The sequence below is a fragment of the Plectropomus leopardus genome, chromosome 19 (genome assembly GCF_026936395.1).
Source record: "Plectropomus leopardus strain MGB_pleo_1.0 chromosome 19, ASM2693639v1, whole genome shotgun sequence".
Lineage (NCBI taxonomy): Eukaryota > Metazoa > Chordata > Actinopteri > Perciformes > Serranidae > Plectropomus > Plectropomus leopardus.
In genome coordinates this window covers 24529087-24542977 of record NC_142194.1, presented here as the reverse complement: position 1 = coordinate 24542977, position 13891 = coordinate 24529087, and the positions used below count along the sequence as shown (strand labels likewise).

At 39.7% G+C, this 13891-nt stretch overlaps 1 protein-coding gene across 3 annotated transcripts in view; it reads right to left on the bottom strand.

Moving 5' to 3' along the window:
• cacna1g (calcium voltage-gated channel subunit alpha1 G) overlaps positions 1-13891 on the bottom strand; it is a 289865-nt gene that overhangs the window by 78448 nt on the left and 197526 nt on the right. For all 3 annotated transcript variants that reach the window (XM_088070554.1, XM_088070553.1, XM_088070555.1), the window contains exons 16-20: positions 7197-7290; positions 5100-5281; positions 4339-4662; positions 2522-2701; positions 476-576 (exon numbers count right to left, since the gene is read on the bottom strand). In XM_088070554.1, the coding sequence (XP_087926680.1) occupies positions 476-576; positions 2522-2701; positions 4339-4662; positions 5100-5281; positions 7197-7290 (881 nt within the window). The remainder of the gene's footprint in view (positions 1-475; positions 577-2521; positions 2702-4338; positions 4663-5099; positions 5282-7196; positions 7291-13891) is intronic.

Sequence of the window (13891 nt, the reverse complement as noted above, 5' to 3'; positions counted from 1 at the left end):
TCACCCCTGACATGGCAGAAATGTGCAGATAAAAGAGACTTCTGAAGTGAGATTGTGGGAGGGAGATGATATAGGAAGGGAGGGGGAAAAAAAAAGTTAAAAAAAAACCCACTGCGCTTACATTGCAGCAAAAAAAAAAAAAAAAAATGCCATTACTGTCAGCATTATGGGATGTTAGTCAGATACAATATGAAGATTCATCTTGACAGGAAGATGGCTCGGTCTTTTCCTGTACACTGATAACAAAAAGCTATTATTTAAAAAGTGCTGTGTTTTAATATTTCATTTCATTTTAAAACACATACAGCCACAGGAGGAGGCCGTTTACCAGTGTTTTCTTTTGGAGACAACAACGTTTTAAAATGCTTTGTACCCACAACGCTCATGAATATGTAAAAATGATGATATTACACAAAAAAACCCTGCAAAACTGAGAGCAGGGCCAGGAGGTGGTGAGCGGAGGTGTGAATCCTACCTCGACTCTGGAGGGAAGAGGTAGAGTGACCAGGTGTCTCTCTGTCGACACCACTGCGGCTGCTTCTTCTCCAGCCAGCGGAACAGTCTGGCAAAACGACCCTGGAGGATGCAGGAAGTGCACACTGCATTCATTATTCATACGTTTACAGCTTCCTGTTGCATATTGTGAGCCAAAACTATTCTCCACAGGTAGAATATTTTCAATTTGTTTTGTCATACAAAACTGTTTTGCATGTATGAATAAAAAAGGTTCATCAAAAATGCCACCTGGAGCATCAATATTTAGTAAACTCCAGTTCTTCGCAGATGATCTTTAACTTTATTAAACTAATTCCAGGAAAAGCCCTTCAGTTATTTATCTCCTGAAAAAAGATGAATATTATGATCACTCTTACACACAAAATATTTGCATTTTATGCAAATATGCACACTTGTTTGTCACTTTTTACATTAAAGGATAATTTCAGCTTTTTTTTTAACCTAGACCTTTTATTTCAATGTATTTGTGTCTGAGAGACTGATTTGACAGTTTTTTGACATTGGTCCAGTATTGAGGACAACAGCCAGCAGCCACATAATAGGTAGCGATGTAAGTATATGGGGCAACTGAACACTGTTGCTGTATCTCAATGTTCATTTTTGCCACTGACAGGCTCAGATTGTTATTATGTTACATGTTGCCAGAGTAGTAACAGGTACAAAATGGGTAGTAACAGGTGGAAAAAATGTATTTAGTGTCAAAGACATTTAATGACATGGATGATTTTTTAGCTGATTTCGACAATGTGGATGTTGCCTTTAAATTCCATGGCAACCTGCATTTATTTACTAAATGAAGTGGATAAGGAGAGAGAGAAAGAGGGACAACAGGCAGTGGTGGGTGAACAAGCTGCTGCAAGCCCTCTCTGTAAACTACTCTGGTTACTACTCTCTCCAACTCTCACTAACATTTCCACGTCTTCCTGCAACAGTCCCATCTAGTAAGATTTTTCAAACGAGATTACTAGACCGGATGAAGCAAAAGGTTAAGAGACATTTCAGGCGATTATTGTAAGTGTATAAGCTTGTCTGTGGCAAAAATAACCACAGAGATACAGTGATGCTGTTCAGTTGCCCCATATGTTTACATTACGACTTGTTGTGTGACTGCTGTCCTCTCGCTCAAAACCGGACCAAAATTGTTGTTTACATCAGTTAATGAAACATAATTACATGGGACAATAGGGTCCAGGTTGAAGACAGCTGAAAACATAATTTAATTCCCCAATCTGTAAGTGTACAATGCTAATTTTTTGCCTCGTGCTGTCTCTCAATTAAAGTGATGGTCTACTTTCACACGGTTGCAGCTGAATTATCTGCAGCCTCCTCCTCGCCAAAATAAGTAGACCAGGTGATTAAAATGGAAAAAATGTTGAGTAAAGCAGTTTCGCCTTAAAAATGTGTGTTTCTCCGATGCTGTTTGGCTCATGACGGAGGGGCTGCTGGCCCAGCTACTGCAATATGTGTTCACCTTTTCTCTCTGATTACTTAAGATCCAGATATTCAGATGGTTTTTACCAGAAGCCACATTATCCACAGAGGCCTATTCTTCTCCAAAACAAACGCACCCAGTGATTTAAACCAGTAAAAACACTGAATAAAGCTGCTGCACATTAAAAATCATTGTTTCTCAGGCAGGTGTTGGAGCTGAGCTAGTGCTAATGTTTGCTCAGCTTGTTTCTCTGGTAAGTTAAGATCCAGATGTCAGATTGCTAAAATCTGGTTAAAACATATAATTAGAAACAGCCAAGAGTTAAAAAATACTTCTGGCAGATAATCACAACTCACAAAAAAATGACGAACCAAGTCCTTGATTAAAATTTTAGATTTCTCTGGGTTTGTTTTGCTGGAAACATTTGGCATAAGTACATGACTCAGAAAAATATATAACATCAGTCTAGTCATTTTTAGACATTTTTCAAGCAGAGACTCTAGCTCTGCATCATCAATCACGACCCGTACCATCCAAGAACAAGCAAACATGCACAAATGCGAACACACTGACCAGGTTGGCCTCCTCTTCTGCATTTTCATCTTCAGTGTTTTCCTCCAGAGAGACATGTGTGGGGCCCAGGACTGACGGAGAGCCCTTCCCGTTGCAGTCGCTGTGCTCCGGGGGCCGTAGGTGTCCCAGTGAGGGCGGCCTTGAGCTGTGCATACTGGCTGAGCGGTACAGGTATGGCACCTAGAAGGAGTGACAGAATGCAACTACACTTGTCATAGAAATGCTATAGCCTCATAGTGTAATCGTGCTGGTGCTGTGCGTGGCACCAGATTTGGTAAGCTCTGCTTCGTGCTTGGAGGTTTGGCACAGAATGCAATTGTTTACTTTTATTTGGTCTTCTTTTTCCTTTTGTTTAGACTACAAACATGTTTGAAGAACTGCATCCTGTTTTGTCCCATGAAGCAAGTTCTCTCTTTGTTTCAAAGCACATTCCTCCTCCCTTCATGTGTCCCAGCCAATGACAGCAGGTGATTTCAAACCCAGTTTTATAGACATGCTTTTATGTGATGTCATCTTTTAATCTATTTTACCTTTTTAATTGATGTTTTATATATTTAATTTCCTTTTATTTGTAGTTTTATTGGTTTTATTGCTCCTGTTGTTGCTGTTTTTGGTCTATTTCTTTGTAATATTTTTAATTATTTTACGTCCTCTGGTTTTAATTTTGTCCCTAGTTTCGTCTCACTTGAGTTTAATAAGACTGTTTGGCTTTCCACTGTTATATCTACATCTATGTAACCCATTTCTGCTTTGCTTTGTTTGTCAAAGCACTTTGTAAACTCTGTTTTTAAAGGTGCTACATAAATAAAGTTATTATTATTATCATTATGATTCTAATTATGTATTTATTTTAATTATAGTTATTTCTCTTTTCAACAAATAAAAGCTGGAAAAAAGTGTTTCCATTGCAGTTTTGCAAAATATGACTTTTTCAAAGCACGTGAAATACCACCTCTTGCAAGCGTAAAAACTTTTTTTGCAATGAATGGGAGTGTTTTTCAAAATCATTGTTTTCCCATTAGGCATATTTCATAACTACAATTTCAATTTACACAATCTGACTGTTAATGGAAGCCTACCTACTGTGTGAATCGCTCTCTCACAGACATAGCATTAGTTACATGACTAGGAGGGCAGAGTCAATCAATATACTGTGCAAAGCTCTACAATGCAATGATATTTTACCCATATTAAATAGTCAAAACTTTGGTAAACTTCCAGTGATCAGACAAAATTGTAAGGTTGACCAGAATTCACAGGGATTTTCTAAATTTGCATTGCAATGTTGTGATTGCAAAAATCCTTGAGGGACTGCTTAATGAAAACAAAGTCCTGTTGCAAACAGAATGGGGATTTTTATCTTGTAGCCATCCACGATGACATCACTAGATTTGAAACAGAAATATAAATCCAGGGCTCCCACCCCCAGAATAATAACCAGCAACCTCAAGCCGAATAAATATGTTTCCATCATGTTATTTGTGATTTCACCAAACAATGTATTCAGATTCACATCCCTCGTGTCATCAAGGTTATAATATAAATGTATTCAGCTGTGTTGTGTTTGTTCTCACACTCTTACTTCGAGCTGTGACGGGGAATAACATTCCCATAAGTGCATCAAAGAAGGATCCCATAAAAATCTGACAATATAATTTTAAGATGTACAATAAAAGTTACTACTTTCAAGTGAGCGGGGTGCACAATTTATGGAGGTTGTGGTATCAATATAGTTTTAACCCCAACTGTGCTGCAAGTCGAGAGTCATACAGCAGTCTGGACAAACACTCAATGACTGATAAGCAAACAGCATCTACCTGCAGCAGAGCATCAGGGGGCAAATCCATGGAGCTCCGAGTCTCCACTGACTCCATCCTCCGGTGACGGGGTCCTCTTTGAGACTGGGACATGGAGTCCGTCCTGGCAAGAGAGGCGTCATCTTCCTCCATCAATCCACCTCCTTCCCCGTCGTCTGAGCTGGAGCCACCCTCCCCGGAGAGGAGAGACCGTCGCTCCCCAGACTGCCGCTTCTGGCGTTTAAGCGACGGGTTACGACTCACGCTGTTCCAGCTGGACCGGCGGCTGGTCCAGCCACTGCCAGAGCTCCATGGGGCGTGTGGGGAAGAGCTATGGGCGCTTGTCTGGAGCAGGAAGATGACCAAGAGGAAGGAAGTGACAGAAAGCAGAAAGACAAAAGGAAAACAAGAAGGACAGCATGTTAAAGTGTTGATCTTGTATCTTACAATTTGGGCGAAGTTGTTCTTTCATGCAAATAAACCAAGCTGAATTGGGTCGACTCGGCTTGACGTGAGCTGAAATGAATAGAGATTCATGCTGACAGGCAGACAGGAGCAGATGTGGAGATCTGGGCTTATTTTCTCAGGTCTTTATCCCAATCATCAGTTTGTCAAATAAAGAGTGGCAGTGGCAGCAGTAAGCAGAGTGTCGGAGCGGCACGCCATATTCATCATCATAAATCATTACGACCTCCACATATCAGCAGGACACAATGAATTCAGAGAGACACTCTGAGGAAAGCCGGGTGGTATGGTGGATGTGAGAGGAATAATAAATATACCGGGGATTTGTCATAGCAGGCCGGGTCTATGGAGACGTTGCTGCCTCGACGGGACTCATAGCCCAGGATTGGGTCTCCTCCGACGGGCAACTTGGGCACAGGCATGGGTGTGGCAGCCGTGTGAGTAATCAGAGGTGGAGTCAGGCTGGTCTTCAGGTCCACATGGCCATTTACAGGCACTACTAGTATAGGAGAGAGGAATGAAGAAAGTTTAAGTTATTAAAGAGTGGCTATGAACAAATCGGATTAGTGTTAGAGAGGATTAAAGGAAAACTTCACCTAAAAAAATGATTATTTGTATTACTCCCCTGTGTTATGTTGAATTTGTTACAAAGACTGTTTTTCTCACAAGCCTCCATGGTGAACAACAACAATACAAAAGCGGAGAATATTCTTGATGAAGTGGCGTAAAAGGAGGCCGGGTTTAACAACAGCAAAACAAACAAAATATCACATTAAAAACTCTCAGACAATTTGTGAAGTTTAACCCAAGTCTCATTTATCTAGTCATGGATTTGTTTAAACCGTAAAATTTTAAACACTTCTGTAAAAACAATCTCATGCACTGATAAGAAGCTTGTCCATGGGCTACTTGTATGCATGTTGTGTAAGAGTTTGTAAACAGATGTTTTCATAAAGTTCTGATGTTGTAAACACCCTTATGTGTAAGTCCAAATGGACATTTGTGCCAAATTTTTAGAAATCCCCTCAAATATAGCATTCTAAGAATGAGACGGACAAGGTCACAGTGACCTTCAACTTTGACCCCCAAAATCTAATCAGGTCATCCTAAAATCCAGGTGGACGTTTGGGCCACAATTCAGGAAATTAGCTCAAGGACTTTTTGAGATATTGGGTTCACAAGAACGAGATGCCATTAAGTCACTTTAACCACAAAAAAATCACTTCATCGTTGAGTCCATGTGGACATTTGTGCCAAATTTCAAGAAATTCCCTCAAGGCCATACAGCGTTAACAGGATTGGGATGGACCTGAAAACATAATGCCTTTGGCCACTGCTGTTGCGGGCATAAAAACATTTTCTTCATGAATTCAACATTACACAGGGTGAGTATGTTATAAAAAAATAATAATTTGGAAGGTAAAGTATTACTTTAAAGGGGTTCTAGGTTTAATGTGAAGCAAAGAGAAGAAAATAAAAGGGATTAATTCATCAAAGATGGCAATGTTGAAAAAAGTGACAGAGGTGAGAGATAGAAGGAAAAGAACAAAAAAAGTTGATAAAGACGCATCACAGAGGAGAATGACAGCGCTAACTTAAATTAAAACAGGAGAAAGGGCAGGAAGAGTTGGCGCATAGGGAGGAGTGCCACAGGGGTACAGTCTTAGTAAAACAGCATAGCATACTTAAAAATGGATGCCTCATACTGTTATTGAACATCATGAATATTTCAGCAGGGCATTAATCTTATGGGATGCGTGGGAGAGAATATTATGTTTGGCAGAAACACAAATACATGACATGCGGAGGGCAATGCAACTTTAATAACGCTAATTCCTCCGTCTTCCAACCTTTATCCGAGCCCTAGAAGACGTATATTAGGCTCTTTCAGCTATGTAAGTAGATTCATATAGAGCAGCTGAAGGGGCTGGAGCAGGGATGATACCGCACGTCTGGGAGTTATGCTCCATACAGTAGTTTTTCCATTGGGCTTTTGAGTCTGCGTGAACAGTAATTAGAGGGTATGGGAAGTGGCGTATGAGGAATTATGGATGAGGCTGCTGTTCTGGTTTGATGCTGTGCAGACACGTGGCCTCTGAGTGTGGTCTGAAACCAGTGGGGAAAGTCTGACAGCAGTAGGCCACAGACACAGAACAGGTGGGGAGTGTTTGCATGGGGTATACCTCAGATGCCTTGCAGATAACTTTTACATTTTGTAAGAAAGACAATGTGTAAGCGTGCAGGGATCTAACGAAGATTAGGGAGGAAAACAGCCAGCAGTTAGCTGTGCAAACACAGATGGTACAAGTTTTTCCAAGTGTTGTCAAGGCTCTGAGTTCAGTCCTTTGCATTCTTCTTGCAGCATTACTGATTCAAGCAGCCATGAACTGTGTTGTCTGTATGTACAGTTTCACCTGCAGAGGCTGATAAATCCTTCTTGCTGCCGTTCACATCCTCCATACTTCGTGCACAGGAATCAATCTCCGAACCCGATTTAGAAGCATCACCCTTGACACACAAAAAACACACAAAGAGTTAGAGGAATGCACATGTGAGAAATCTCTGTTTCTTGGTAGCGGTAACGGAAAAGCACGTGGGTTGAAGTTGCCTCTAAACACAGATCCCTGCTTATCTCAGTCCCAGTGTCGCACCGGTCCTCGTTTTTCAGATCTGACCTCGGATCGGTCATTAGAGGCAATCTCCCTCTTGGAAGCAGGCGGATGAGGGCGTGGTCTCCCTGATCCCAGGGTTCAAAAGTCAAAGGGTGCAGAGAGACGGCGATAAAAGATCAACTACGGAAGTGTCGTCATGCAAGGAGAGTGAGAAGGTTCATGGAGAAACCACACTGAAACACAACACGGCACTTATTATTTTTGTCTGTACAACACATTGGCCACAAGACAATTCTTTTTACTCGCCGTGACCCATAAACAGCTACAGAAGAGCTTCAGTGTGGTTGCTAAGTCTATGATTAGGTCTAGTTCTACGATTTTCACACTTACACACAATCACACGACACACACCAAGTGTACTTCAACATGGCAAAAGGTGAGCAAATTTGCATTCCCTAAGAAAGCGAAGGAATGGCCCACATACTCTGCCTCTGATTGGCTTACCTTTATTCTTGCCCTAATCCCAACCCTAACCCTAACGGACCACAGAGATGGTCCCTTAATAAAAGATGTTTTAAAATTCGATGTAATTTTGAAATAAATTTTGTGAAAGATACCCTAGAGTGGGATTTTTTAAGACCAGTTTTCCAATTTACCCTTTCAGTTTCTTTTTATTCAATATTATTTATGACAATCAAATCCCAAAAAATAATCCTAACATTATCAAACTGAACCATATTGTATGCAGATATAAATACAGATAAACATACACACTGGACTTTTATGCACTTTTTTTAATATATATTTTTTATACATGTCTATTTTATAACTGCGTTGTTTTTTTAAACGCATTTATTCTCTTTATACAGTGAATTGAAGTGACTATCAGTGAGAGACTGTGGGAGCTTTTACAATTTTAATAATTGAAATTTCTTCTGCCTTGCCTTTGTCGCTGGTCCTTTAAACCATCATTCATATCTAAATTCACTCTTTAAAAAAAATTGTTTTTTTTATGGTTTTACAAGGGCCTTTTAATAACGACTTGAATTCAATTAAGGAACTTTTTAAGTTTTTTAACACTCATTGTCCCCCTGCAACCATGCCCTTCAAAGTGCTCATGAAGAGCACTGTTTTAACCCAAAACAAACCCCCTTCTGTCCTCTTGCCTAACCTTAACCAATCAAACCAAAGATGGCAACAAATTCTAGCCAATCATAGTGAGAATAGGCTGGGTAATTCCTTTGCTATCCTAGGATTGGCAAATTTGTATCAGGTAATCTGTAAATCAGCAACCCCCTACTTTTGTCAGAACAGCAGAACTGCCTTGTTTTGTTCTCTATCATTGTTCCAGATGGTCATATCAAATGGATTCGTTCTCACTATCTCCCATTTACATATCCTCCCTAACTACCTTTCACAGACTTTCCCGAGCTCTTAATTACTCTCCTCTAGCCTCTGCCTCATGCTGCCTTCCACTTACAAACCTACTGCGGCGAACCTCAGAGTTCCTGCTTGTATTTGTTGCTCCATGCGCCAGAGCCTGCAGACTCCATTAATATGTGCGAGGGTGCCAGGTGGATGCTGGATTAATAGAATGCCGACCCGGTGAGTCAAACCTCTGTGGTAGCAAAGTGAATAAAATGTGCAGAAAAGCCTCAGGACCTAATCACCATGCACCTCCTTTTAAACTAACAAATTACTTTCCTGATACTTCCCATGAGTGTAAGAGAAAGGCACAGTGGGTGTGGATGTATACTGCATATTGCATTTGTTTACTGCAGGCGTGTTGGGTATGGCTATCTTTGAGACGCCAATTTGCCTTTTTCCCCTACTAGTTAAAGGAAATGTTTGTGAGCCCCAGACTGATTTCCTCTGACCTGTGAAGTGTGGGAAAATGAGGTAAGGAGAGCGGATGCTAATGAACTAGCAGACAAGTCGACTCAAGGGCTACTTGGAGACTGCCGTGGTTGCAGTGCTCATCACATTCCTGCATCTAATTATTTATCACACTGGCTTGTTCCTATTTGAAAAACTCGGCTTACTGCAGGAAAACAATATTGTGATGTTATTTAGTGGAGAATTTTTAATTGCTTCATATGAACAACCACACAAAGGATTATGTAAGTCATTTAACAGTAATTACCTCTAAAAGTATTGTAACAGTTTTGTGTCATTACATTTTTTTCCACAAATCGGACATATTTTTTTAAATAAGAATTTTCAAAATAAAGCACAAAACATGTTGCTCAAAAATATTTCAAATGTAGAAAAGTAACCCCATAAGTTACTTGAGCAATTTACATAACATTATTTAGCTTTTGAGACATGCTCATATTTATATGCAGAATGCTAAGGTGTTGCCACAGTGTGTTGCTGTGGTTTTGTACCACAAATACTGTAGCGCAATGAGGTCATTACGAGTGGGGATTAGGCAAAAATATCGCAGCCTGTTGGTTTGGCATGCTCTTGAAAGCATTAAGTTGTTTTTTTAAAGAAACTGTTTAAAACAGTACTTGCGTGAATGTGATTATTATTAGAAAACAGACAGAAACAATAGCTTTCCAAAATATCCGTGTACATGTGGACTGGGCCTTAGATACAACTGATAAATATGTGGTCAAAATATGTTGTTAAAAACTAGAATTACTGCCTCCCTGCTGTATGCGCCCATGAATCAATCAAATTGCAGTTACAGTTCACTTTGACAACTAACTTCTAATCAGTTCATTCTTATCTCAAAATGAATGTTTGTATACATTGAGAGCTACTGGTAAGCAGATTCATATTTCAAATCTAAAAAAATCACTTGCCTGATAATTCTGATGCTATAGGGCTTGCATTGAGACAATCATGGCTGACTTAGCTTTAGCTATATTTGAAGATTATTAAGACTATGCCACAGACAAATGTTCACACACACTACTAAGAAAACGTGCATCACACACCAACAACAATTTATCATCAAACGTAAAAAAAAATTTTTAACCTCAGCAAGAGCCACTCTCCTACAGGGCTCATCAACCCACACACCATCAATCAGACAGGATAGCTGTGATGGGACAAACCCAGCGGAGCATCAGCACGAAGCATTATGGGTGCTCAACCTTATCTCCTCTCCCTCCCTCTCTTCTCCAGGTGAGGGGGGGGGAGGAGATCGGTGGTTTCCTGCTGAGCGGTGGGTCAGTTAGGTGCTTGTATCTGCAGTAGCCTCTGGTCAGCGTAAAGGTCAGCGTGACAGAGTGTGTGTGTACTCACAAAGCTGGGCCAGGGGCTTAGTTGTGAGGAGCTTGGAGTATAAGCATAAGGACCAGACCTGACAGGCTCAGGTGAAGCGCAACGGGACAACTTGACCCTCATCTCTCCTTTCTGAGGCACACAGATGAAACAGCTGGCTTAAGGATATGACCCAGGTTTTGGAAAAATTGACAGATTCATCAGTTTGCTCACTGAGAAACACAAGTATCGTCATCTATATGTCTGCTGAAAACGTTTCAGCTGCGTCAGAGGATTTGTGCTCATCCCAGTGCTTTAATCTAGTGTTATTTCATGTCACAGAGAGACGAAAATGAAAAAGGAGACTGGAGGAAAATGCTAAGGAAAAATTGCTCTCTGTCTGACGGCACCTTGCACAGTGTGAGTCTGTAGTCAAATATATAAACCAGCATGGATGGTAATTTCTGCTCCATTATCACACCTTGCTACAGAAGCCTTGAGAGACAAAAAAAACATTTCCTAAGTGTGCTAAATGTGAAAATAAAGTTTGCCAGGATCATCCTTCTAAGTTTTTTTTTAAATGTATGAAGCTAGCTGAAAACTAGAATTACAGGCTAGCAGTTGCATGCCTCCGCAAAACAACTCAAGTTGTGTTTACAGTTTACAGTATGATGTCACAGTGCAGTTGACCTTTGAAATTTTGAATATAAAATATGATCACCTCATCGTTCCACTGTAAAATGAAAAAAACTCCATCTGTCCATCTGCATCCATTTTCCTCCTCAATGGGTTGTCCAATCAATCAATCTGAAATTGCACAATGGCATTGAGAATTGCCATTGGTAAAGACTGACAAAGCCCTTTCTCTCTTTCACCCACTGCCTGTACCCATTTTGTATAAAAATACTTCATAAATAAATAATATTGCTTTTTCTTCTACGCGTGGAGTCAATGAGTGAAAACAACAGTGCCACTCTGCCACTGCAACCCACATTGTGTTCAAATTACAGCTTGAATTACAGAAATAAAGCACTTTATTTTTTCATTCTTTTACAGTGGTTAAAGACTGATGTTGTTGTCACCTAGCAAAACAGTGCACACCGTTAATGTTCCCCAGAAATTAACGTCTTTGCAACTAAAGTAACTGCAGCTATTGACAGAGCTGTAGAACAGCACACCGTCACAACACTGAATGCTTTCAATTCCAAAAACAATGAGGACAAGTCTGTCTATTAGACATTTGTGTTCAATTTTGTCATAATTACTGTATTCATTTGTGAACCAAAAAACATGTTTTGTGAGGTCATAGTGGTCTTTTACCTTTGGCCATTCATTCAAATCAGTTATTTCTTGAGTCCAAATAGATGTTAGAGCCAAATTTAAAGAATTTCCCTCAAGTTTTTCTTGTCTTCTCTTTACGAGAATGTGACTGACAAGGTCACAATAATCTTTGGTGACCATGTCCACCAAAAACTAATAAGTTTATCTTGAATCTAAGTGAACGTTTGTGCCAAATTTGAAGAAATACCCTAAAGATGTTCTTGAGATAATGGGTTCACAAGAATGAGATGACACAAGATTACAGCGACCTTAATGTTTGACCATAAAAATCTTTTTAAGAAATTCCCTCAAGGTGTTCTTGAGTCATCGTGTATATGAGAATACAAAGGATGGATGGACAGATGTCTGGAAAACAGAATGCCTGTAGCAATGCTTACCACCAGTGTGAAAGCATAAAAAGGTTTTCTGTCCGGATCATTTTTCAATGTTTTCGTTATCATGACACTCATTTCAGCAACACGAGACTGAACTGCACAATTGCTCCTTTTCTAATTAGGACGAAAAGCCTCCATGTTTCCTTCCAGGTAAGTTTTCATTTCTGCATGCACTGTAAACACAAGGTACATTAAATGCTTGCTGTCATCAACCTGTGTTTAAGAGATTAAATTTAACCTTAAAGAAAACATGAATGGTTTTAGTCCCATTAACAATGGGACTTATTAGTGCACTAAAATGAGTATTTCAAAAACAAGCACTTCAAAAATGATCATGACAAAATGTTTTTCCATCTGCCAAAACTTTTTTTTTCCACCCTTCAAAAAAACTATTTTCACCTGCTTTACTTTATAAAATAGGGAACTTAGAGCGATTATCCTGGCAGAACCTCTTTTTATACCTGTTCTTAAGTCATAAACACAAGAGAAAACAATTTACATCAGACTACAAATGGATAACCAGATTTTTTTCTCTTTCTTGCCTCTCAGGGCTTCCATACCTGTGTGGCAGGGCTATTAAATAAAAACTACTGCTTCACATAAAAGCAGCAAATAAAGGAGAACAAATATACTGCTGCAAAAGTAAAACACCCCACCCTCTTCTTTACAAAGCCCCCTTTTTGCAGTCATGAAGAATTTACAGCCACACTATAACACAATCCTTATAAGTAGCCATTTCAAATACCCATCCACCTTAACTGTGATTTTGTTTTCATGTAGGTGATTATATATTAACTTTTCTAACAGAAGTCAAATTAAGCAGGTGATTCAACTACACCCGCAGGACCCACAGTATAGAAGATAAACTGAGGCTATTATTTCTTTTGGCTCAGCATCTCAGATACACTAAGTTAATGATTCCTTTAAGGAAATATAAAGTGTAGATTTCTTCAGGCTGCATCATAACAATAGCTGTTCATCTGCTACTTATATATGCAGTAGTAATATATATAAACCTGTGTCTACAGATGGCATTAGAAAGTCAAGACGGACAGAGCATTTTAAATTGAACAATTCTGACTGATTATGTCAAAGATCAGGCTGACCTGAGATCTGCTCTGCCTTAATGCTCTGATTGTCAGGAGTGCACAATGCAATTTAGAAACCCACAGTAAATTGGCGAAATTGGGTGAAACTACACCAGACTGCGAGAGAGAGAGAGAGAGAGAGAGAGAGAGAGAGAGAGAGAGAGAGAGAGAGAGAGATGAATCAGACCTCAGACCTGATTTTGATCTAACAAATTTCCATCTCTTTCTCTCGGTTGCTTTTATTTCTCACTTCCTCTGGTCTCCTTTATTTTCTGCATCATCTTCTCTCTCTTTTGTCTTTTTTTCACTATGCCTGTGAAGAAGTTGCACGAAATGTACGAGAGAGGGACAGACATTAATCCGCATCTCAGCTGTCAGAAAACAAATCCTTTATATGAAAGAAAGATCCAGCCAGAGTGAATCAAAAAACTTTCCCGCACACAAAAAAAAAGATATTTCTTTCCAGGCGTCTCAGGAGGAG